Below are 25,335 nucleotides of genomic sequence, written 5' to 3' on the forward strand. Positions count from 1 at the left end.
CCACAGCCATGCCCATCCAACGGGTCACACTCACCCAACAGGCAAAGCGCACCCAATGGGCCCTGCCCACCCGGCACCCAATGATACATAAGTGGGTTTTGGGTTGCAGTTTGGGCACTTGGTCTCTAAAAGGTTCACCATCACTGTACTAGGCAGTTGTTTTGATATCTGAGTGTATAATTTAATTTCCATATAAACAGCATAGTTAAAAAAAGACAAAATTATTGTAGACTTTTTAAATAAATACAGGGATATCAGAGCAACATTCAATAAGTGATCTTTTTCTGTAGCAAAATGACTGAAGACTTGATACAGTGCGTATAAATCCTTTTTTGTTGAAAAAATAAAAATGTTTAAATATTAAAATTAATGAAACATGAACAAATATTTAAATATCAAAGTGCTAAATTTTACTGCCTTAAAGGTCACTGCAAATACATGGTAAGATCAGGTTTACTTGTGAAAGACATACTACATACTTAATTGGTTAACAGAAAGGACATATAGGTGTGTATATGTGTATGAGATTACCCAAACCCATTATATAATTGACTTGCTGTGAGTACACTATTTCATCTTCCTTGTAACAGGCTCTCATGAGCTGGCAGTCATTGCAATAAATAGAGGCAAGCCTTTACAATATGTCATGCATATAAATATTTATACAAATAAAGACACTGCAACAAATTATTTCATATTAATATGGCATTAGCCATAACCATATAAAAAAGGAAAGTACATACATGGAATGTTTAAAATGCAGCTCAATAAACATTTACATTCAGATATTTCTACAAAAAAAAATTCATCCAAATTGTCTTGAATCTATTACTAACTAATTCACTAAACTCAGTTTTAGCCTTACCATGTCCATGTTAATTCTGCCTACTTCAGATGTTCTGCATTGCTATTTATTTAATCAGCCAAGGAATAAGCATATGATTTTTGTTTAATGCCTTGCTGTCAACATATGTCTGAAGAATTTTGTCATAGAAATTAGTGCATGTAATAAAGCCAGTTTTTCTCATTTTATTTGTTTCACCTCTCTTTTGGATTAAATTAAATTATAGCTCATAAACAAGACTTAGCAAAGATAAAATTGCACTTGAACATGGGAGCCAACAGCCATTATCATTTTCCTATATTTTATTTATGAAATCATAGATGAACTTTATTAAGGGAAAAAGAGAGAGAGAAAAAATAATTTATGTGAAGAGAATGAAGTCTGATATGAGTATGTTAAAGATATAAATTAATAAAATATATGCTATTGAAACCAGTTATTTGTTATTAGTCTTGTTTTCAAACACATTGCAGTGACACAGCATTTTAAATGGTGCATACCCTTACATTTCACTGATTTCTTTCCCCAGGATTTGAGGCCTGAGCTGTCACAATTTTCTACCCATCACATAAGAACAGATGCTATGGAAATAGCTTTTATACAGTTAATATTAACACCTTTTTCTGGCTGGAATAGCATCATTAAAAGGTGCCATTAAAAAAACAAATCTGCATTTAATCTTTCTATTCTATAATTTCCATCTCCAAAACTGTAAATTATATTTTAAACCTCAGTTTGCAAAGACATATATTGGGAAAAGTCCATATATATGATTAGGCCTGGAATTACTTCTTGCCTCATTTAACAAAAGCAGCATTGTTATAAGTTAATTCCGATATTTTTGCCTGCTCTGGTAAGTAGTTGCCTTTCATAAGGGAAACTTGACTTTCAGAAAGGTAAGGTATCAAAAAATAGTTTGTCAATAATTGAAGGAGGTGGAACTAAATCTTCCACTTTCAGGTAAAAGATCCGCTGCAGTCCTAGTGTGCAGACAGCACGCAAGTCAGCAAGAACACCAAGAACTTTAGATTCTGCAGACTCAATGTGTTGTCTTTTGCTCTGACAGTTGAAGGCCAAGTGATCTTTCAAGCTGCCCATGATTTTGTTGCATAGCTCATGCACTTTCTTTGGTTCTTTTAATCCATGACGGTCTGCAAAGTAATAACAGACAAAGAATTCAATATTCTTTGGGAATGGGTGTGTTAGTGATTAATTATAAAAAAGAAGTACTAATGTAACTATTCTGTAATCCAGTATGTGAATGTGAATAGAAGTTATGCACTGTATATCTCAATTCAGTGAAAAGTACAATGTTAGCTGATTCCAATCTTATAGCTACACTCAATCATAATAGTTTATTTCCCAGACAGTTACTAAAACAGTTATATGAGCACAGCATTCTAAATGCTACACCCTTACATTTCACTGAAATTATTTTTTTCCAAGGATTTGAGGCCTGAGCTTTCACAGAATATGTTTTGGAGATTTCTTAGCTTCCCTATGGTTGTGGATGCTCAATATCTATGGCAACCATTATTTATTCACTGAATTCAGGGGGAGATCAATATCCATTGCTAGTTCCATCAGTGCAAGGCCTGGAATTCCAGCAGGAATTCGCAGATACTCTTCTAAGAAAATACAGACAGCTCATCCAATCTTTGCTATTTGGATTACTTTGTAGTTTTTCAGCATATTTACTTTTTAAAAGGGGTTAGAAATTAAAATACATTCAAAGTTAACTATTTTATGGCTTAAAATAAATTATTATATTATTTGTAAAGTACTGAAATATATGATGCTGTCTAGGTAAGATAATCCTAAATCATGTAAGCTATTTCCCAATATTTCACTTCTATTAGATGTCTTAGCAAGAGGAGAAAGTTTGATTTTGGTAACATAATATAAAGGCAGATTACTTTACAGTACTATCAACCAGACCAAGTCTCCATCTAATTCAGCATTATTGCTGAAGATCGCCCTGATGGAAAGCAAAAACAGCTGTGCATAGAACTCTCTTTTATAGTTACTTTCAATATTCCAAGTAACTGGCATTCAGTAGTATATTGCATCTACACATTTAGGCGTTTTACTGCCTGAGTTTAATTCCTAACCTTACAGAACTATATTTCCCAAATACATTTTAAACAGAGTGTTGCTTTGTTTACTGTAGTTTTATTTCCATTGTCAATAGGAATTTCTGTAATCTACTCCAGTTTCATTGCTGGAGGCTTTCAAGAATGGACAACTATTGACTTCCGGTTCCAGATTGCGGCGTATGCAGTCGTTCGGAGAGCCTCATCTCTTTGCTGGCTGTTTTCCCTCTGCCAGTAGACCCTTAATCGGGTCGAAAAGTCACCCTGGAGGGGCAACCACCATCGAGGAGGCCCTCGTCAACTCCAGAAGGGTGGCAGCTCCTTCCGCGGTCCAAGCCAGCTCCTTAGGGCTGACAGAGAAAAGATCGGCCAGTAAAATAGTCAATCACCCAGCTGCACCAGCTGAAAGTCTGAAGAACAGCTAAGCATAAAGAACCATCGTGGAGAATCTGGGTGAGACCTTTCCTTCCCTCTCTTTGACCTAACTACTCTCCTGTAAAAAGCTTTTGAACTACTTCCCTGCTTTAAGAGAGCGGCATTTGTGTACTTGGGAAAAAGAGCTCTGGAAATTAAAGAAATAAAACAGCTATTTTTTATTGACTATTTAATTTTTTGGATACTTAGGGATCCTGAATTTTTTTTTACCATTGAACATTATTATTATTCTACTTATTATCTTGGAGATATCTGTTTTGTTTTGTTTTTCTAATGAGATAAACTTTTATTAACCTGGAAAAAAGATTTCATAGACTACTGAGGACATCTTATGGCAAAAACTGTTATTGCAACTGCATCTTCTTTTGCTGTTTGAAGATGGATTTTACCTTCAAATGATAATAAAAAGGAAAAGATAAAAGATTTGAAACAGCTGGGTGGTGAATTTGTCTATTAGAAATTGGAGGTGGATATTTGTTCTTACTAAATATAGCCTCCACTAAAAGATGAAAAGATTTTTTTTCACCACTGAAATGGAGGAATCTTACCCACAGCTTGATTATGAACTTATATTGGAAAAAAATTTGGAAGCTACAGAGTATATGAAATCTTGGAGAAAAATTAAAGATGATACTTCAGAATCACAAATTGATTCTCAAATTTTAATGGATCAAGCTACCGGCCAAGGAACAATAAAGGAGGAACAGAGTAACCCCAAAGAGGCTTCTACCCAACAATATATACAATGTAAAGAGATGGAGGATCCATATCTACAACTCAACTATGAACTTATACCAGGAGAAATTGTGGAAATTACTAAGCAAATTAACTTTATACAACCCCATATACAATTTATGGAGGATTTTGATGATCAAAGAATAACTTTAATTGAGATACCTGCCATGTCAAAAATAACAGAGATTGAAATCAAGACACAAGTTACTGAAAATTGTGATAACATGGACAATCAACTAATAATTACAACATGGAATAAAACTGATTACACCATTCAGATGACACTGGAAGAAAGGGAAGAGAACTTTGACCAGTCTGAAGTGTCGAGAAATACCTCTATGCAAATACTGAGGTTTGATGACGCAGAAGCTTTACTATGGAAACCAGTTTGGAACAGAAAGAAAGCTAGAGTTAGATTTAAAAATGTGATTCAAAACTTCATTTAATGGGTTAAAAAGGCTTTAGAGATCTTGACTTATTTAATAACTAATGGAGTACATGAATTCTGTAAGAGGATACCCTTTGTAGTAATATTTTGTTTTAGATATGATAATTATTTGGAGGGGTAAACGTTACCTAATGGGTTAAAAAGACTTTTTATAGATATAGATTGATTGATAGAATATATATTTAATAGATAGGAATATATCTTTTGGACTGATACTTTTATTTTAAGTAAGACAATTATTTTGTAATAGAAGGAGAATAAGAGGGATTTGTGATAAGAGAAGAAATGGTATCAATAAATGATTTATTAGATTAAGAAATAGCTTATATGTGGAAAATATAAGAATGTTATTGTTGAAATAATGTATTCATTTTAGATATAATTCTTATGTTAGGGAAAAGGGAAATGAGAGATACCCGAAGTGTTAATAAAATGTTTATTAAAAGGTAATTGGAATATAGTAATTGTAAATTACTAAAGCTTAAAAACAGAATTTGGATCTTTATAACTGAAATGTGATTGATGACTGATTTGATTGTTTGAACTCTATTTAGAAATGTATTAATTTGAATATGTAATATTATGAGGGAAATAGAGAGGGAACTTTTAATGAATTAACCTGAGTTATATATGTATGATTTTGCTTTTGGATGAGTGATGTCCCCATCACCACATTGTTTCTTAAGCACCTTGATGTAAAAATTAAAAAAACAATAAAATTTGTTTAAAAAAAAGAAAAGAAAAACAAGAATGGACAACAATTTGTCCAGGATAGTGTAAGGTCTCCAGCCTTGGGCAGGGCTTGGATTAGAAGACCATAGGTTCTTTCCAGCCCTATGATTTTATGATATCAGAAAATGAATTTGCAGTCATTTTCTTTAGAAAATCACTAGATTTATTTATTTAGCATATTGCATATCATACATGGACTAGCAATATATATTAACATTTCACCTAGATTAGTAAAACACAATAAAATATAAATGTTAAAAAGATCTATGCTCAATGTTTAGGCCACCTAACCACTGAAGCACAGAATCATTTATATTAAAAAAAAAAACACCAGATACTGGGTTGGTATATGCCCTCAACTTACAGCAAGTCACAATGTGATCTATAGTTTGATGCGGAACCCCTCAGTCACACTGAGGGGAGGATACTATACCCTATTTATACAGAGAGTCCTGGCTGATGCCATGTGAGGTATGAATCCTATTCAGGATTGCCCATTGCTGATGTGGTAGTTCAAAGCCTGGCACTTTTTTTGTGGGGTCATTTATGTGTTTTCCTATGTCAGGGCATTCAGTAACCCTTTTGGCTTTCCATTGGCAATCAATGTTAATGTTATTAGGCAGATGTTGTGCAAGTGCTGGGTAATGGTGGTCCTAGATGAGTCTTCTGCTGTTAAATGAGAAAGGTAGGCATCCACCATTAGGAGTGAGTTGTTCATAATTTTTCTGTATTCCATCACTAGTGCATCTTGCTTTAAAGCTGATTGTGCTATATGGCTCAGGACAGGAAGCCAGCAAGTTGGAATGGTTTTAGTTCATCTGCTTATAATTCTCATGGTGTTGTTGAGTCTGTATAAGTTACTAGTATGTTAAGCCATACAGGGGCACAATATTCTGTTGTGGAGTAGACCAACCATAGTGAGGGTGGCAGTTGAAGTTCCTCATTTAGTTTCATAAAATTTCTAGAATATGTTGCTCCTAATAGTGATTTTTGCCACCATATTCTCTAGGTATTTCTTGTAGGAGAGAGTCAGTCCAATGTTACTCCAAGGTACCTTGGATGGGGTTCACAGGGGAGTAAGTTGTTTAAATAGACATTCAGGGTTTCATATGCTAGTTTGTTGTTAAGGTGAAAGATCATCATTGGAATCCTGCTTCAATATAGCATGTTGGCGTAGCACCTTATCTACACAACTCTGGTCATATCAGAAGCTGGCTTGTTCCACAGGCAGATGTTCATCTATTATGAGACCTGTTCAACAAAAGTTCAGAAACGGGACTTCCGGTGGCGATAACCGCGCTGATGGCAGCTTTTTTCTTAGCCACCAGTCCTGGGAATGCATAAAAGCCGGCAAGACAGTGACCATCAGCTGTTTGGCGGCTTGGAATCTTCTTCCCGGGTGAGGGGAAGAAGGTGAGTCTTTTCCAGATAGAAGTTGAGCTCCTCTAGTCTCCCAAAGATTCTTTTTTATTTTGGGAGACGAAGGGTGAAAGCTCCTTCGGAGTCTGGATTATCTCCGCATCCCAGGATGCCTTTGTTCTCTGGAACGAAGCCAGATGCTGCTTCCACATCTGCTGCCTAAAGAGAATTGTGAGTAAAATCTAAAGCAGATGGAGCTGTTCAGGAGGATCAGAACTGTGATGATTTTGAACTTTAACTTTAACTCAAGAAAGAATTAATATCTTCTCCAATTATTATTTTAACAAAAGGAGTGAGGAAAAAAATGGCAGAGGAATCCTGTTTCTTTGTCTGTAGACTTTCACTTTTACTTGGCAACAAAGTTCAAACAATGTAACAGACTTTGCCTATTTAAAGAGTCCCCCCCTTTTTATGCATAGGGGATTTGTTTTTATTAACTCCTTATTTTATTTTGTTATAAGAAGTGGTTTTTGGTTTTTTTAAATGGCTTCAAAATGCCCTGGAATTTCTTCTCTTCCTAAAGGCTCAATCTCTTCTCCAGTAATTCAGACTGTACAGCAACCTAATCCTAAGTCTCCTCCACCCTCCCCCCCCCATCTCAAGCATTCACACTTAAAGATTTACAGGATGTCTTACAGGATGCGTTGGAAAAAACTGCACAAAAGATTAAACTTGAGACAGCAGAGCTTTTGGAGCAGAAAAATAATGAGATGAGAGAAGATATCGTGATGGCTCTCCAGGGGCTTGCTGCCCATGTAGAACGCCTTGACAACTGTGTGGATGAGGTGGTGGGAAGTGTTGAAAGATTAGAGGATAGAGTGGAAAAGTTGAAAATAATGTTGATGCAGCACAGAATGAAATTATAATGTCACAATACAGAGATATAGAATTTGCTTTGAGAATAAGAGGGTTGAAAGAGAATGTGCAAGAGAATTTAAAAGAAGAAATTGCAGTAGAATTAGCCCCCATTTTGGGATGTGAACCTGAAGAAATGATGAAAAATATAGAAAAAAATTTTAGTGTCAATTCATGGATTGCGAGGCAGAGAAATTTACCAAGAGATGTGGTTATTTATTTTTCCAGAAGATCACTTCGTAATGAAATTATACAGGCTTTTTATAAGCAAAGATTTCAAATTGCAGCTCAAGATGTTATAATTTTGAAAGAAATACCTCCAAAAATTCTTAGAAAGAAAGGACTTTGTTTTTTTTGGCTGAGGAGCTTAAGAAACAACAGATTCAATTCAGATGGGATGTACCTGTTGGAATAGAGGTGAATTATGTTGGCACATGTTATAGACTTAACACAATTTTAAAAGCAAGAGATTTTTATGTTTCTGTTCTGAAGGCAGGTGCACCACCATCTCCAAGATCTAGAAGAAATGAAAGCAAGTCTGAAGAACAGTTGGCTGCAGGAGCAAGGTCATTAGCAGGAGAAGAATTGTTGGTTGAATCTATACAGCAGTGTTTGGAGATAAAAGAAGACCCAAGGGAACAGAGAATGACTCGTGCAGCCCATAAACGTAGAGAAAAAGAACAACAAAAGGTAGATGTTGGAGCTACAACACAAGTGATTACCTCTGAGCCAGTGGGAGGAACAAGACTGAAGAGGTCATCGACTGCAGATTTACACGCAGTGTTCCGAAGGCTTCAGGTCACTAAAGATGGCAACGTTCCTGACATGGAATGTTAATGGTTTGAATTCACCACAGAAAAGAAAGAAAATATTTCATTATTTGAAACAACATAAGAACGATGTTATATGTTTGCAAGAGACTTATATTGCTTTAAAGGATCAAAAGTATTTGATCAACTCCCAGCTGGGAGTACATTTTTCAGCCTCTGCTCCGCAGAAAAAAGGAGTAGTTATTTATGTGAGGAAAGATTTATCCCCGAAGTTAATTGACTCTGACCCACAAGGAAGATATGTTATTATTGATTTATTATTAAATGGTAAGAGATGTCTTATCATTGGATTATATGCTCCTAATCAGCAACAAAAATACTTTTATAAGCATCAGAAATTAATTCAATTGGATTATAAATCAGTTATTATTATGGGAGATTGGAATGGTGTTTTAGATTCAAGTAAAGACAAGAAGGGCTCTTTTAAATCTCCCAATCATGCAAAATTACCTAAAGCTTTTTTTTATTTGAAGGATGATCTGGAACTTAGAGACATTTGGCGAGAACGGAATACTGAAGAAAGAGACTTCATTTTTTTTCAGACAGGCATCAATCGTACTCCAGAATTGATTTTTTTTAATTACTAATGATTTCTTTTCTAGGGTGAAGAATGCTAAGATATTCCCAGAATATTGTCAGATAATAGTCCTGTATGGTTGGAGTTATCTATTGAAGATGGGAATAGAAGGACCTGGAGACTGAATGAAAATTTATTAGACATGAGGGGAATTTACAGAGATGTAGAGCTTACTTAAAGGAATTTTTTCTTTTGAATATGCATAAGGGCACTTCAATGCCAATGGTTTGGGATGCTAATAAAGCATATATGAGAGGGGTTTTGATTTATATGAATAATGCGCATAGACGCAAACAGATGCAGAAACGTAAAGAGTTGGAAGAAGAGATTAAATGTAAGGAAAAGGCTCTTATATTAAATCCATTGGATAATAGTTTAAACGTTTCTATAACTTTGCTTAAGGAGCAATTTAATATGTTAATAGCTGATCAGATTGCAACGAATTTGAGGTATATGAAACGTAATACATTTTGCAATGCAAACAAACCTGGTAGGTGGTTGGCTTACCAACTACGAAAGAAACAGAAATCAAGGATTATAGAAAAAATAAATTATAAAGGTAAAGAAGTATATCAACAAAACTTGATTAAAAGGAGTTTTTTAGATTTTTATTCAAAATTATATCCTTGTGAAAGTATACAAGTTTCAGATATAGAAAAGTATTTACAGGAAGCACATTTTCCTAGACTTACTATTGATCAACGAGATGAGATTAATGGTTTAATTACTTCTGTTGAGATTATTTGGATAATTAAGCATTAAAGGTTGGTAAGGCTCCAGGCACAGATGGATTAACAGCTTATAAAATGCTATTTGAAGAAATGATAGAACCATTGAAGGAACTTTTTAATAACATTCTGTTGGGAGCAGAAGTGCCTCCATTTTGGAGAAGGGCTTTTATATCACTGATTCCAAAGGAGGATCAAGACTTGACTCAGCCCAAAAATTATAGGCCTATATCTCTTTTGAACACAGATTATAAGATTTTTTCAAAAATATTGGCAAATAGATTAATGCGAGTTTTGAAGCAATTGATCCATAGTGATCAAACTGGATTTATAACTGGAAGATATATGAAATATAATGTAAGACAAATTGTTAATCTAATTGAGTATTTGGATAAGAATAATCAAATCCTGGCGGCCTTGATATTTTTAGATGCTGAAAAAGCTTTTGATCAATTAGATTGGCAATTTTTATTGAGAGTTAGTAGAGGAAATGAATTTTGGGGATAAATTTTTGCATGCTCTTAAGGCTATATATCAACAACAATCTGCACAAATTATAATTAATGGGGGATTAACATAAGCATTTAAAATTGAAAAGGGTACAAGACAGGGATGTCCCTTATCCCCATTGTTATTTGTTTTAACAATGGAGATTTTACTTATTAAAATTTGTGAGTCACCTAGAATAAAGGGAATAAAAATAAATAAGAATGATTATAGGTTGAGAGCTTTTGCTGATGATTTGGTTGTGACATTATCTCAACCGACAGACTCGGTTAGGGATTTGGTTGAAATTTTAATTCAGTATGGGAAGGTTTCTGGTTTTAAGGTAAATAATAATAAGACTAAAATATTATCGAAAAATATGTCTATGAAGGAAAAGAATATTTTGGCTAAATTGACAGGTTTTGAAATAGTGAGAAAGGTTAAATATTTAGGAATATATATTACAGCTTCTAATGTTAAATTGTATAAAAATAATTATGAGATATTATGGGCAAAAGTGCCAAAGGATTTAAATGACTAGAAAAAACTACAATTAACTTTGTTGGGGAGAATTTCAGCAGTTAAAATGAATATACTTCCAAAGTTTCTTTTTTTGTTTCAAATGATACCTATTTTGAAAAAAGATGCTAATTTGGAGGAATGGCAGAAGAGGATTAATAAATTCATTTGGGCAGGGAAAAAGCCAAGAGTTAAATTTAAGATTATGCAAGATATATGGGAAAGAGGAGGGCTTAAGGCGCCTAATTTAAAATTGTACTATGATGCGGTAGCTTTAACGTTGATTAGTGATTGGCTCAACTTAACAAATAAAAATATCCTTTCTCTTGAGGGATGGGATTTATTACATGGATGGCACACGTATTTAATTTATGATAAAAAAGTTGATCAGGTTTTTAAAACCCATATTTTGAGAAGTGCCTTGTTGCGTGTCTGGAAGAAGTAATATTATAGGTTAAATTATAAAATTCCAATTTGGGGGATTCCTGGACACGTGATAGAGGGAGTATCTAGGGGAGTGAAATTGGATAGGATTTCTTATAAGGAATTACTTAGTTTAGTAGGGAAGGATTGGCAATTAAAGTCTTTAACTGAGTTGAAGCAAGAAAATATTGTACACTCTTGGTTTCATTATAATCAATTGTTAGTGAGATGGAGTTTAGATCAAAAGATTGGTATCACTTTAGAGGATGTGAATTTGGTAAAACAGATTAAAGATCAAAGTCGAGCTCATATAAAGAGAATTTATAATGTTTTAATAGAATTGGATTCTGAAACGGAGTTAGTTAAATATTGTATAGTTAAATGGGCTCAAAATATTCAAGAGCCAATTTTATTGGATACACGGGAGACAATTTGGGTTAGAAATGTAAAATTTACTCAAGCGCAAAATTTAAGAGAAAATTTTTATAAAATGTTTTATAGATGGCATTTGGATCCCCAAAAATTGTCCCGCATGTATCCGAATTTACAGCCCAAATGTTGGAGATGTGGAAGTTTAGATGCAACCTATTTTCATCTTTGGTGGACCTGTAGAGATATAAAAGCTTTTTGGATTAAGATTTGGTGGAATATTCAAAATATTTTTAAGAGAAAGATAAAGTTTACTGCGCAGTTATTTTTGTTGGGTATTATTGTAGATTTTGATGTTAAAGAAATCAATTTGATGTTGAATCTTATAACAGCTGCAAGATTATTAGTGGGGCAATATTGGAAGAAAAACTCTCTGCCTACTATGGAAGAATGGATACTTAAGGTGTCTAATTTAGCAGAAATGGCGAAAATTTCCACATATTTGAGGACCATTCACAAGAAAAATATATTATGGTTTGGAGAAGATGGATTGATTACATTCAAAAGAAATATGAAACTGAAACGTATTATCTTGCATATGAGTAGATTTTAGATAATTATTAATAGTTTTAATTATATTATTATTTTTGTTTATAATTCGTTAATACTTGTCTTGAAAAGGAGTTAAAGTGGGTTATGGTTTTGATTGATAGTATAGTTGGTTAATGTTAGTTAGATTATGTTTGTTTATTCGTTACCCTGTAATCAGCTCTGGGAAGTGGGGGAGGGGGGAAGGGGGAAGAGTTTATATTGTATTAAATTTATAAAACTTTTAATTAAAAAAAAAGTTCAGAAACATATTGGTTCTTGGATCTGCTGAGCCCCTTGACATTGATTTGATAAATTCAAATAATATTACCAATCTCTTTTATCATTTGGGCCTGAAAAGGTCCATTTTTTGTTTTTGTTGCCATGTATTTTGAGAGCCAGGAAAACCTACAAAGTAGTCGGCTGCCCACAGTTGTTAGTTTATTTAGTTCACTCTGTCGCACTATCCATGGTGCACCACAAGGAGGCAAATTACTTCACACCTTCACACACAAAATGCAACTCCAGGATTCTTTTGTAGCGAACTGATATCAGTGGTGTCCTTTGGGACTGCAAGAAGTGATCAGAGTGATATCAAGAGTATTGCTATTGAAGTTCCACCCTTTTTCTAGATGCATTCCAATGTTCAACACTTGATGGGTATAAAACTAATAATAGGTTTATATTAGAGTTTAGCTATATCTTGGGGCAAAATGTTTACAAGTCTAATTTAAATGCAGATTTCTATAAATATCTTCATTTGAGGATATCCAGATTTAAGACTTAAACTATTCTTATCATATGCTCATGCTGACTTGATTCTAAGAACCTGATGAGGAAACTCAGCAGGCCCAGAATTGTTGCAAATGGTCCCGGGCATTCTAAAAGCTGCCTGGGACCAGACAGAGTGGCACCAGCCTTGTGCACATGCGCAAGGCACGAACAAAGAAGAACTCTTATTGGTTCATTTTAAGCCCTATAAAAATGCCTGCGTGCCTTTTGCTTTTTGTTTGGAGTTGGAGTAGGAGAATAAAGCATTGTTAGTTGTCTTCATCATTCACACGCGAACGAAGGATTTAACACTGGCGACGAAGGTGGGATCCTTTGCAAGCTGAAACAAAAGATTTAAGGACTTACCCTGGAAGTCCTGAAGAGGGGAAGATGGCATCTGAATCAGCATCCCAGCCTGCCAGTATAGCGTCGCTGGAGGGTGAGCTCAGCTAAAGGACCCTTTCCCCAAACAGCAGTTTGCAGAGGAAGCGAGTAGTGAAGATCGTAAACTTTACGATGTCGAAAATTGGCCGCTTGACTGATTTCAATGTCTCCCACCCAGAAAGATGGAATTCCTACATAGCACGGGTGGAGAACTACTTCAGAGTAAATCAGATTAGAGAAAATGGCCTGAAGGCAGCAACTCTTTTATGTGCCTGTGGACAAGAAGCTTTTGACATTGCAGAAAATCTGGTGGCCCCTGCACCTCTGGAGTCAGTAAAATATGCTGACTTGAAGAAAATGTTGAAGGAACATTTCCAGCCAAAGTTATCCATAATTGTTTGGAGGCATGCGTTCAAGCAGAGAGACCAGAGGCCGGGTGAATCTGCTGCGGACTTTATTGCGGCCTTAAGGCAAGCAGCCAGACCTTGTGAGTTCAAGGATCTGGAAGAGAGGCTGATATCAGGAGATTGCTTTGTCTGCGGCTTAAGGATCAGAGACTTACAACAAAAGATTTTTGCAAAAGAAAATGTTTCCTTCCAAGATACGTTGCGAGAGGTGGCAGCTGAGGAAGAAGCAGGCGGGGCTGTGAATCCAGAAATCCTCCAGACACAGCTACCGTCCATCAAGTGGATGCTCAAGAAGGATCAGAAATGGATCCTGAAGAGGAGGTTGACAGACTTCACCAGCCAGCTGAGAGGAGGCAGAAGGGATGTCCGGTCAAGGCTCCAGCATCTCTTCAATGCTTCGGGTGCAGAGGATGCCACAAGCGAGCTGATTGCCGGTTCCGCTCTGCCATTTGCTGGGTGTGTGGCAGGCAAGACCACATTGCATCTGTCTGTTTGGGTCGCCAGAAGGTTCAACCTCGGGAAGAATTGCTTCAGAAAGGTACCAGGGTCCCCAGCCAACATAGGGTGGGTTTCTGCGCATCTCACAGGATCATTCTGAGAACAGAAACTTTCCATTAACGTAAGGTTGCAAAGGGTTCCCTTACTGATGGAGTTGGACACTGGGTCTTCTCTTTTCATTATTTCAATTAATACCTTCAAAAGGATTTGCAGCAGTAATGGCTTTCGAGTTAAACTCAGACCATCGAATCTAATACTCACTGATTTTCAAAATTCTATGGCGTGTGTTAAGGGGGAGGCCACCCTTAAGGTATAGTATAAGGATTTTGAAGGTTCCCTAGATGTGGTGGTTGTTGGGGGTGAATGTACAAGTCTTATTGGACTCGATTGGTTCGAGGCTCTGGGAATCCAATTAACTGGGCTGCACAGCTTGCAAACGCTGGGCCTTGCAGAGGTTTGCAAGGAGTTTCTGGATGTGTTTAGTTCAGAACTAGGATCCTACAAGGGACCTCCCATTTCGCTACGGTTAGACCTAACCATCACGCCCATCAGGGTTAAGCCTAGGAGGGTACCTTTTGCCCTCAAGGGTAAGATAGATGCTGAGCTGGACAAATTGCTCCAGCAGGGCATTTTAGAACCTGTGGATTCTAGTCCATGGGAAACCCCCATAGTAATGCCTCTAAAGGCTAATGGGGAAATACATATATGTGCAGACTACAAGTGTACACTGAATAAGGCGTTGCAACAGCACGCTTATCCAGTCCCTGTTGTAAGCCACATCCTGGCCTCCCTTAAGGGGGCGCGCATTTTTGCGAAACCTGACCTGGCACAGGCCTATCAACAGCTACCTGTTGATGAGGCAGCTGCAGAGGCCCAGACTATTGTAACTCACAGGGGGGCCTTCAAGATCAAGAGACTGCAATTTGGGGTCAATGTAGACCCTGGCATATTCCAAAGTGTCATGGAGAGCACACTTCGAGGTATTCCTGGGGTCTGTCCCTACTTCGATGACATCCTCATTGCTGGGGAGTCATCTCAAAATTTAGCAGAAAGATTAAGGGCTGTCTTGCTTCGTTTTCGAAAAGCAGGCCTTAAACTAAAGCAGGATAAATGCAAGATAGGAGTCACTTCCACTGACTTCTTAGGTTTCAGGATTGATGCCCAAGGCATTCATCCTGCTGAAGCTAAACTACAAGCTATTCAACAGGCCCCAAGTCCAAAAGTGAGCTGCAAGCCTTCTTGGGGCTCTTAAACTTTTACCATGCATTTCTCCCACACAAAGCTGCAGTGGCAGAGCCGTTACATAGGCTCTTAAACAAGCAGGCTCCTTGGCAGTGGACTAAAGTCCATGACAAGAGCTTCAATGAGGTTAAGGCCTTGCTCACTTCTAATGCTGTTTTAGAGCATTTCAATGAGCAACTGCCTGTTTGCATTGCATGCGATGCATCTCCTTATGGGGTGGGAGCAGTACTTAGTCATCTGAAGGCTGATGGGACACAAGTCCCTGTGGCCTATTATTCAAGGACTCTGTCATCTGCAGAGCAGAATTGCGCTCAGATTGACAGAGAAGCCTTGGCCATAGTGGCTGGCATAAAGAAATTTCATGATTTCTTATATGGCCATCACTTCACGGTCTATACAGACCATAAGCCTCTGTTGGGTTTGTTTACTACTAACAAACAGACACCACATATAATTTCTCCTCGTATGCTAAAATGGTCCATTTTCCTGTCAGCATATGACTGCACTCTAGTTCACAAACCTGGAAAAGAAATGGGCCATGCAGATGGCCCAAGCAGATTGCCTTTAACTTAGGTAGAAGCAGACCCTGCTCTTGCCATAAATATTCTTTCCATTCAGGAGTTGCCTGAATCTCCCCTCAATGCTAGGGACATGGCTGCTGAAACTGCCACTGATCACACACTTACACGCATGTTGACATGGATGTTGTCAGGATGGCCTGACGTGTCCAGATGCGACATTTTAAAGTTTTTGGCAAAGGAGACATGCATTGTCTACCTTTAATGGGTGCCTTTTATGGGGTAGCAGGGTAGTCATCCCAGCCTCGTTGAGGTCTAGAGTCTTGATCTCTCTGCATGAAGGACATCCTGGGATAGTTAGGATGAAAGCACTTGCACTCAGCAATCTTTGGTGGCCAGAGCTTGATAAAGCTATCGAGGTTCAGGTGTACGGGTGCCAAGTGTGCCAACAATCATGGCCTGAAATGCCTCAGGCCCCTGTACACAAGTGGGAGGAGACACACACCCCTTGGTCAAGGGTACATTTAGATTATGCTGGGCCCTTCCAGGGGCAATTCTTCCTTATCCTTGTTGATAGCCATTCCAAGTGGCTAGAGGTTGTTACTGTTTCCTCCACTACTACTGCCAGGACTATCCAGGTGTTGAGAGGAATTTTTGCATCAGACAGCCTTCCAGATGTCCTGGTTTCAGATAATGGCTCTCAATTTACCTCTTCTGAGTTCCAGGCTTTTCTTCATGCCAACCTGATCCGGCATGCAATGTCAGCTCCCTTCCACCCTTCCACCAATGGGTAAGCTGAAAGGATGGTGTGCACTACCAAGGACACACTCAAAAGACTCACATTCGGTAGTTGGTATCACAGGTTAGCTGACTTTCTTCTTGCACACCACACCACATCTTGCACGACCACTGGGAACAGCCCAGCTAAACTCCGCTGGGGTCGCAGACGCATTACTAAATTGGATAGGTTGCACCCAGACCGGATGGCTTCACACTGTCGCACCCGCGGGCACCAGGTAGACTACAGTTGGGTGATCTGGGTTCGGAACTACGCTCCTGGTCATCTGTGGGTTCCTGTTGTTATCTGTAAGATCTCTGGACCTCTATCATACGAAGTGACCTTGGGAGATGGCCGCATTCTGCGGCGTCACATCAATCAACTGCGCTGGTGGTTGTCCCCTGTGGATTCCACCCCTGCCTCCCCTCTTAGAGGGGAGGGCCCCCAGGAACCACGTCACAATTCAGGTCAATTCTGAGACACAATCTCACTGTTCCTGGGAAGTACCGTAGGTCGCTAGGGATTTCCCAGGGGAGGTGCAAGGGCATCCTCAGAGTTCAGCTATTGCGTCAAACAGGGAGTCAGGCATATCCGCAAGAGCTCCAAACAGGAATTCACCTAAGGCGGGGTTTGCCATAGAGGCGGCCCCTGACTCTAGCACCTCAGCCACAGAGGACTGGGAGTATTGGGGCATGCCTGCAATGCAGGTCATGTCCGAGACTGGTCGCAGGCTCGAGGGGCTAAGTTACCTGGAGACATCCAGGATAGTTGGGGAATCCTCAGCCAATTCAGAGGGTTGGGGAATTTCAGCTGCTCTCACAGAGCCTGGGGAGAGCTCTGGCAATTCTGCTGGCATGCCTCAGCAGGGGTCACCTGCAAAATTTGTGCATAAAGGTCCTGGTCTAGCAAGCCCAAAACAGGCCGGTAGGCCAGGCGCCCTTAAGAACAAGTCCTGGTCTGCCTAGCTGGGCAGGTGAGCTGACAGGCCAGGCACCCTCCCTAACCTTGCACAGGTCACAACAGGCTAAGGCCCCTCCTAAGCATCTAGGAGAATATGTGAAGTTCTTGTCAGTACAAGGGACCTTACAGGTCTAGGTTGAGGAGATGGGACCTATGTGGGGTAGAAGATAGACATGTGAAGTCTACATTAGAGAGTGGGTTGGTTAGCTAACTCTATTAGTTACAGGAAGGGTGTCTGCATGTCAGCAGATTATTATTTTCTTTTAATTTATTTTATTATTATTGTAAAGAAATTTGGAATTGTGTGTGTTCTATCCAGGTGGGAGGGGTGTTATGTCCTGGGCCTGATGAGGAAACTCAGCAGGCCCAGAATAGTTGCAAATGGTTCCGGGCATTCTAAAAGCTGCCCAGGACCAGACAGAGCGGCGCCAGCCTTGTGCGCATGTGCAAGGCACAAAGAAAGAAGAACTTTTATTGGTTCCCTCTGTCCAGGTTTCAAGCCCTATAAAAATGCCTGCGTGCCTTTTGCTTTTTGCTTGGAGTTGGAGTACAAGAATAAAGCATTGTTAGTTTCACCATGTGTCTTCAGGATTTAACATTAAACATATGAAAAAAATCCTGCTAAATATTGTCCAGTTTGGCAACATCATGAAAAGTATTCTGATCAGACTAGAGAGTGCTACATCTACCCAATTCTGCTGCTGTGCCTCTCTACCTTTCTGTTCCAGGAAAGCTTCTCTCAATTGCTTTTCTTTCCCTTAAGTGTTCTTTCTGAATGATTTGCTTTTATATATGCATGTTTCTGTATTTATATATATGCACACATATTTTTTAAATAAATGTATATCATTCATTCGCCAAATATGCCTGTATAGCAAATAAAAAATACTGTATTCAAAACATTAAATACATGGGAAATGATAAAAATAAGAACACATAATAAAGTAAAAATGTACTGCACCACACAACTCATATTGTATTGTCAGGTATATATGAATTCCTGGCCAAATTCCTGAGTAAAGAACTAGGTCTACAGGTCCTTCTTAAAGACTGTCAGAATCTTTAAGGCTCATGGTCCTAAAGATAACTAAGCCTTGTACCAGCAGTAGCCAGAAAATTGGAAACTCAAGATGAAGATACGCAATAAAATATTTCACCAGTTACAATATTATATTAATGATACTGTGATGTCCAGAAAAACTTAGCAAAATGAATTCAGTTGAATCTTTGATATAATCTGTACACTTCATATTGTAATTTTTATTTTTTAGTCTGATTATTAAAAAGATGTAATGCATTTTAATGTAATTTTAAATTTAAAATTACATTGCAGGCATACATTCTTTTTGGAATTTATTAAGATGGAAATTTACTCACACACAGTGGAATATAAATATCCATAAAACAAATTTATTTTGAATCAAAAGAATACTAACCTGTAATCATACTTAGAGCTGACAAACAGGCTAAGGCTGGGATGTCAAGGTTGAGGCTTTGTAAATTTAAAGAAAAATCTTTAACTGAATCAAGCCACTCCCCAAATCCACGAAGGCACTGAAGTCGATGAAGTACAAGCCCTTTGCAGAAAATAAGCTTGTCTTCACTAATGTCAGATCTTCAATGATAAAAAAGAAGACATACACTATGAATACTGCTAACTTTTCAGTATATATCCTGCTGCATAATGCACATTAGCTAAATACCACCAATAGATATTTTTTATTTTGAAATATGTTATATTTGGGGCATTAAAGCAAGCTGATCTCACACTCACATGAATATATTTGTAGCTATTTAGGGGGAAATTCTGAGCGATCTTCTACCTATGCTGGTGGATGAACAGAGGCAGCTGATTGGAGATAAAAGAAAATGGAGTCAATAAGAAGATGAATTTAGATGGACTTGAAACTTCAGCCATCACTTAGGTAGATGATTACAAATATATTCCTGGATGGTATCATTTCAGATAGGTAAGTCACATGTTTTAATGTTCTTCCATGAAATCAAATCCTTACAACAAAATACTTAGCATGTTATAATAATGTAATAACATTAATAACACCAATAATAATATCCAGATGATTAGTCAGTCAATCAGTCAGTGAGTGAACTAAATATTATTCCTGTTTTTCTACCCAAGGGTATTCAAAGTGACCAAGAATGGAAAACAGAGAATCTAATAAAAGCAATTAAAATTCAAATTCCAAAGACATGTTGAAGAGGAAGGCTTTGACTATCGTGAAAGCCTAAAGAAAGAAAACTCTTTCTCGTATGCCCAATGAATCAATATGCCCAAAGGTCACAATATGTTTCCTAAATAGGTTCATATTGAGATAGATGTTATAGCTTCTTAGATTGCCAAGCTATTTTAAATACTAAAAACAGTATCTTAAATTGTACCCAGAAAACGATAAAGAACCAGTGCAGGTTTTTCAACACTTTTTTTTTTAGTATTCCATACCATTTAGCAGCTTTAATGGTGCATTTGATACTCATTTAACCACTGAAATATTTTTCTAGGATAGCATCATTTCTTTGATCAAATTGGGATGTAACCACGGCATCAGGAAGTATTGTCACATCCAACCACTTCAGGAACTGTTGCAACTGGCATACTAAACATAATCATTCAAAGGTTCCACCATACCATTTGGAAATCCAGAAGCACTATGGGTAGAGAAGCTCCACTTTGTTCTTTCTGGGAAATTGCAAGCTTATACAGATCTTATTCAGAGTTCTAATATCAATAGTACTACTGATTTTTTAAAGCAATAGTACAACTATTAAAAAAATAGTTATTACTATTTAAAGTTGTTTTTAAAACTTCCAAAACATTTAAGAGAACTAGTAGAATCATGCTACCTATAGCCAGGTCTCGGCATAAGTTATACAAGGCAATTAATGGTTCCAGTGAATGTTCTCATCTCAATGAAAGACGAAGGAAAAATTTGATTATTAGTTTTACTATATGATCTACTGCATGTGTAAACTAGCTCAATAAGGTGTTTTATTACTATTACAGAATTCTGCTTCATCCACTCCTACTTGCTTAAATATCTCACAAAACCATCCTAACAAAACAGCAGCTTATCTATATAAACAGCTGGGTTGTAAGTTATCAATCCATGAAACAAATATTTCATTTTAATGTTTTATTCAAGCAGATTATACAATAATGAGTTTTCCGCTATTGAGTCTCAGATGTACCTCATAGATAGCCGCAATATAAAAAGTTCCAAAAAAGCTGATTCTATAAGTAAAGTTTGATCTTCTTTAGGGAGATCAGTAAATCCTGGGATTTTTTCTGCCCAGTCTCTAGATATATCAATGGAGGCAGTGAGAAGATCGTAGAATTGTTGTACATACTCTGCATCTGTACCTGTAGAAGTTTGTTCCATAGAACAATACTAGAAGAAAAGGAATTAAAAATAGAAATGAAAAAAACTTTTTTCCACCTGATAAACATAGATCAGCACTGAATGAAATTGTTATAAGCAGTCAAGTATATTTTAGTCTATATATGGAGCTTATGAATAATTACTTAACACAGAGATATAGAAGAAGACCTAAGCAATTCTTATATCATATTTAAAGACTGTTACGTCCTTGGCGGGAAAACAGACACGAGAAGCAGCTGGAGTTCTCAGTTTCTTTTATTCAGCGTTCAGCTTACAGGAAGATGGCTTCAGCCTCGCCCAAACGCCTCGCAGCCTCTTATATAGGCAACTCCCGGGTAAATGGGTTACTTTTCCCGCGCCAGCACCCGCGCATGCGCACGGCGCTGGCGACAGCCTGTCTGGTCCCGGGCAGCTTTGCACCTGCCCGGGACTGCCTGCAAACGCCCGAGCCGTTTGCAAAGGCTCGGGACATAACACCCCTTTCCCCCGGGCTAAAACTACTACCAACATACAACATTTATTTTATATGACATTTGCTCCCCAGTGCTCCCACTGTTTACTGGCCTTTGCCTTGCCAGCAATGTTATGTAGTCTTCTAGGTACTTGGGAGATTTCTTTGCTCTCTGTGACCTTCTTAGCTCTGGGTTACTGGCATAAGTCCCCTGACTGGAGGGAGGCATGAGCCTGTTCTCTCTACTGTGCCCTGGTGTCTTCCAAGGACTGTGCCCCGATGCCTGGCCTGCTTGCTTGCCCACCGGGCTCGTCAGGCCAGGGCTTCTGTTGCTTTGTGACCTGGTTGTCCTACCTAGCTGTAGACCCTCAGGCCCCTTGAAGTGATAGCCACTGCTGGGCGTCTCTGTAGAACCCCCTAGGTCAGTCCAAGACCTGTCAGGAGGCTGTCTATTCCCTGAACCCCATTCTGTGTTTGGGCTCGTGTGGGTTTCTGTACTCTCCCAAAACTCAGGTGTCCCCTGATTTGTGCTAGGGGTGTTGTAGTCGGGACTTGGTTCCTCGACTAACTCTGTGTATGTTTGACCCCCTGTAGGATTTGGGGTAAGGTCAGGCCAACCTTGGGAATTGTGTGCCAGTTCTCTTGCGGGGAATGATTTGTTGGGATGCCCCCGGGTATCCTCCGTTGCTGGAGTGCTGTGTGATGTGTGTGGAAAGTGAGTATGCCCCCGGGGTGACTCCCTGGCTGGAGTAGGCGTGAGTGCCTGTTGTGTGGGTAAGCTCCATGACTTTCTTTTCGGAGCAATTGCAGAACCTTGGGACGAGCCGTTTGTGGCTCCCTCAGTGGAGATGGGCAGTAGCTCTTGCCCTTCCCTTTGCTCCAAAGGGTCCCCCTCCCCCCCTGGAAAAGACCCAGGAGTTTCAGCAGAAAAGTCCCGCCTAGAGCGGAGTTGGTCGATGTGCCGACGCAGGACACGACCGTTGTCCAGGGCAACCTCGTAGGAGAGAGGACCTGTGATCCTGGACACAGAAGCGGGGACCCATGTATGACCAGGCCCGTAATTGCGAGCCCAAACCGGGGCACCCACAAGTAGTTGTCTAGGTGCCCTAGGATGTGAGGTAGATGAAGGCAGTCTGTCCGGATGCAACCGGTCAAGTCTAGTAGTAAGTTGGCGCCCCCAACGAAGTTCAGCTGGACTTCTCCCTGTAGAAGTGGACGGTGTGGTGCGATAAGAAAGGAGAAAGTCAGCCAACCTGTGATGCCAGTCCCCGTAGGTGAGTCTCTTCAAGGCGTCCTTTGCGATGCGCACCATGCGTTCAGCCATACCGTTGGTGGACGGGTGAAAAGGCGCAGACGTGGCATGACGAATCAGGTTTGCCTGTAAGAAAGCTTGGAATTCGGAGGAGGTGAATTGAGGGCCGTTGTCGGACACAATGACATCTGGCAGCCCGTGTGCAGCAAAATCCCCCCTCAGTACCTGAATAGTCTTTGCAGTGGTGGTGGATGAGACAGGCACAACCTCAGCCATTTTGAATGGCTGTCAACAAGGACCAAGAAGAACTGGCCCTGAAAGGGCCCAGCGTAGTCAATGTGCACCCTAGACCATGGGGACTGTGTTTCCTCCCATCTATGCACAGGAGCTTGGGGCATCTCTGGGCGAGATCGTTGGCACAGGTGGCATGCGTGTACCTTAGCCTCAATATCTTTATCTAAAGCAGGCCACCACAAGTGGCTTCGTGCAAGAGCCTTCATACGAACAATGCCAGGATGACCCTCGTGGAGGGATTCTAAGACCCTAGTCCTCATTGAGGTGGGAATGACAACTCTGTTTCCCCAAAGCAGACAACCCTGAGAAAGGGACAGTTCGTTTCTTTTGGACCAGAAACTCTGAAACTCAGGACTAGGGCAGTGCTCAGGCCACCCGGACAGGACCCAGGAGCGGACACGTGAAAGTGTGTGATCTGTACCTGTTTCAGCGGTAACATCCCTGGCACTAAGAGGGAGCTCGGGCAAGGCTTGGATTGATAGAATGTTGACAGCTGGCGCGGGGTCAGCTTCTACTACTGGCAGAGGCAACCTACTGAGGCCATCAGCATGGCCCATTTCTTTCCCAGGCTTGTGGAGTAATGAAAAATCATATGCAGACAAGAAAATAGACCACCTAAGCATTCTAGGGGAAATGATGTGGGGAGTCTGCTTACGTGTGGTAAACAGTCCCAGCAGAGGCTTATGGTCAGTGAAGACCGTGAAATGCCTGCCATATAGAAAATCGTGGAATTTTTTAATTCCAGCAACAACAGCCAGAGCCTCCCTGTCTATCTGAGCGTAGTTGCGCTCGGCAGAAGACAATGTTCTGGAGTAGTATGCAATAGGAACCTGAGTTCCATCAGACCTGAGGTGACTCAGGACAGCTCCAACCCCGTAGGGGGACGCATCACAAGCGATGCACACAGGAAGAGACTCGTTGAAATGTGCAAGAACACTGTTAGAAGTGAGCAAGGCCTTGACTTCTTTAAAGCAAGCCTCATGTGCTTGTGACCACAGCCACACAGCTTGTTTGTCTAGTAGCCTGTGAAGAGGCTCAGCTACACTAGCTTTATGTGGAAGAAAAGAATTGTAGAAATTCAGGAGGCCTAGGAAGGCCTGAAGTTCGGCCTTAGACTTTGGCCTGGGTGCTTGTAAAATAGCAGTTAGTTTGGATTCAGCAGGATGAATCCCAGCAGCATCAATTTTGAATCCCAGAAATTCAGTAGAAGGCACCCCGATCTTGCATTTGTCTTTTCTGAGCTTGAGGCCTGATTCCCTGAATCTTAACAGGACAGCCCTAAGTCTTTCAGCTAGAATGTGTGTGGAGTCTCCTGCAATCAAGACATCGTCAAAGTAGGGGCAGACCCCTGGTATACCTCGTAGTGTGTTTTCCATTACGCTTTGGAAAATCCCAGGAGCGACATTCACTCCAAACTGCAGCCTTTTTACCTTAAAGGCTCCCCTGTGGGTCACAATAGTCTGAGCTATGGCAGCATCATTATCAACAGGCAGCTGTTGATATGCTTGAGCTAGGTCAAGCTTTGCAAAAACACGCCCCCCCTTGAGAGAGGCCAGGATGTGACTGACCACAGGAACAGGATAGGCATGTTGCTGCAATGCCTTATTGAGTGTGCATTTGTAATCAGCACAAATGCGAATGTCCCCATTTGCCTTTAGAGGCGTGACAATGGGGGTCTCCCATGGGCTGGAATCAACAGGTTCTAGGATTCCTTGTTGGATTAGTTTGTCTAATTCAGTGTCAATCTTACTTTTTAAAGCAAAAGGGACCCTTCTTGCTTTAATCCTAATGGGAGTGACAGTGGGGTCTAGCTTTAAGGACACAGGTGGTCCTTTGAATGTGCCCAGCTGGGGGCTGAAAACATCTGCAAATTCCTTGCAGACTTCCTGTAGGTCGAGTGTTTGTAAGCTGTTGAGTCCTGTGACGTGTATCCCCAGGGCCTCAAACCAATCGAGTCCTATGAGACTCGTTCTTTCACCCCCTACTACTAACAAGTCTAGTGGACCTTCAAAACTCTTGTATTGCACGTTAAGGGTGGCCTCCCCCTTAACACACACTCTTGAGTTCTGAAAATCTGTTAATACAATATCAGAAGGCCTTAACTTGGCCTTAGACCCACTACTGGAACAAATCTTCCTAAATGTATGCAATGAAATGATGGACAGGGCAGACCCTGTGTCTAGTTCCATAGATAATGGAACCCCTTGTAGCTTCACGTTGAGTGACAGCTTTTTCTTCATGGGCTTGTGTGTGCCTGTTCTACAGATGCTTCTTCGCGAAGCGCAAAACCTACCCTATTCT

At 39.6% G+C, this 25,335-nt stretch overlaps 1 protein-coding gene across 10 annotated transcripts in view; it reads right to left on the minus strand.

The window, feature by feature from the left end:
- Positions 1-409: 409 nt before the first annotated feature.
- Positions 410-25,335, minus strand: part of NR4A3 (nuclear receptor subfamily 4 group A member 3) — a 56,318-nt gene continuing 31,392 nt past the window's right edge. For 7 of the 10 annotated variants that reach the window (XM_039359879.1, XM_039359876.1, XM_039359877.1 and 4 more), the window contains one exon: positions 20,624-21,046. In XM_039359879.1, coding sequence (XP_039215813.1) covers positions 20,837-21,046 — 210 coding nt within the window. In that variant the 3' untranslated portion in view covers positions 20,624-20,836. Of the gene's footprint in view, positions 1,996-19,075; positions 19,255-20,623; positions 21,047-25,335 lie in introns of those variants that run through there. The other 3 variants (XM_039359883.1, XM_039359880.1, XM_039359881.1) reach the window with 3 other exon arrangements.

Source organism: Crotalus tigris, unplaced genomic scaffold (genome assembly GCF_016545835.1).
Source record: "Crotalus tigris isolate CLP2741 ecotype Arizona unplaced genomic scaffold, ASM1654583v1 scf7180000019140.412113, whole genome shotgun sequence".
NCBI lineage: Eukaryota > Metazoa > Chordata > Lepidosauria > Squamata > Viperidae > Crotalus > Crotalus tigris.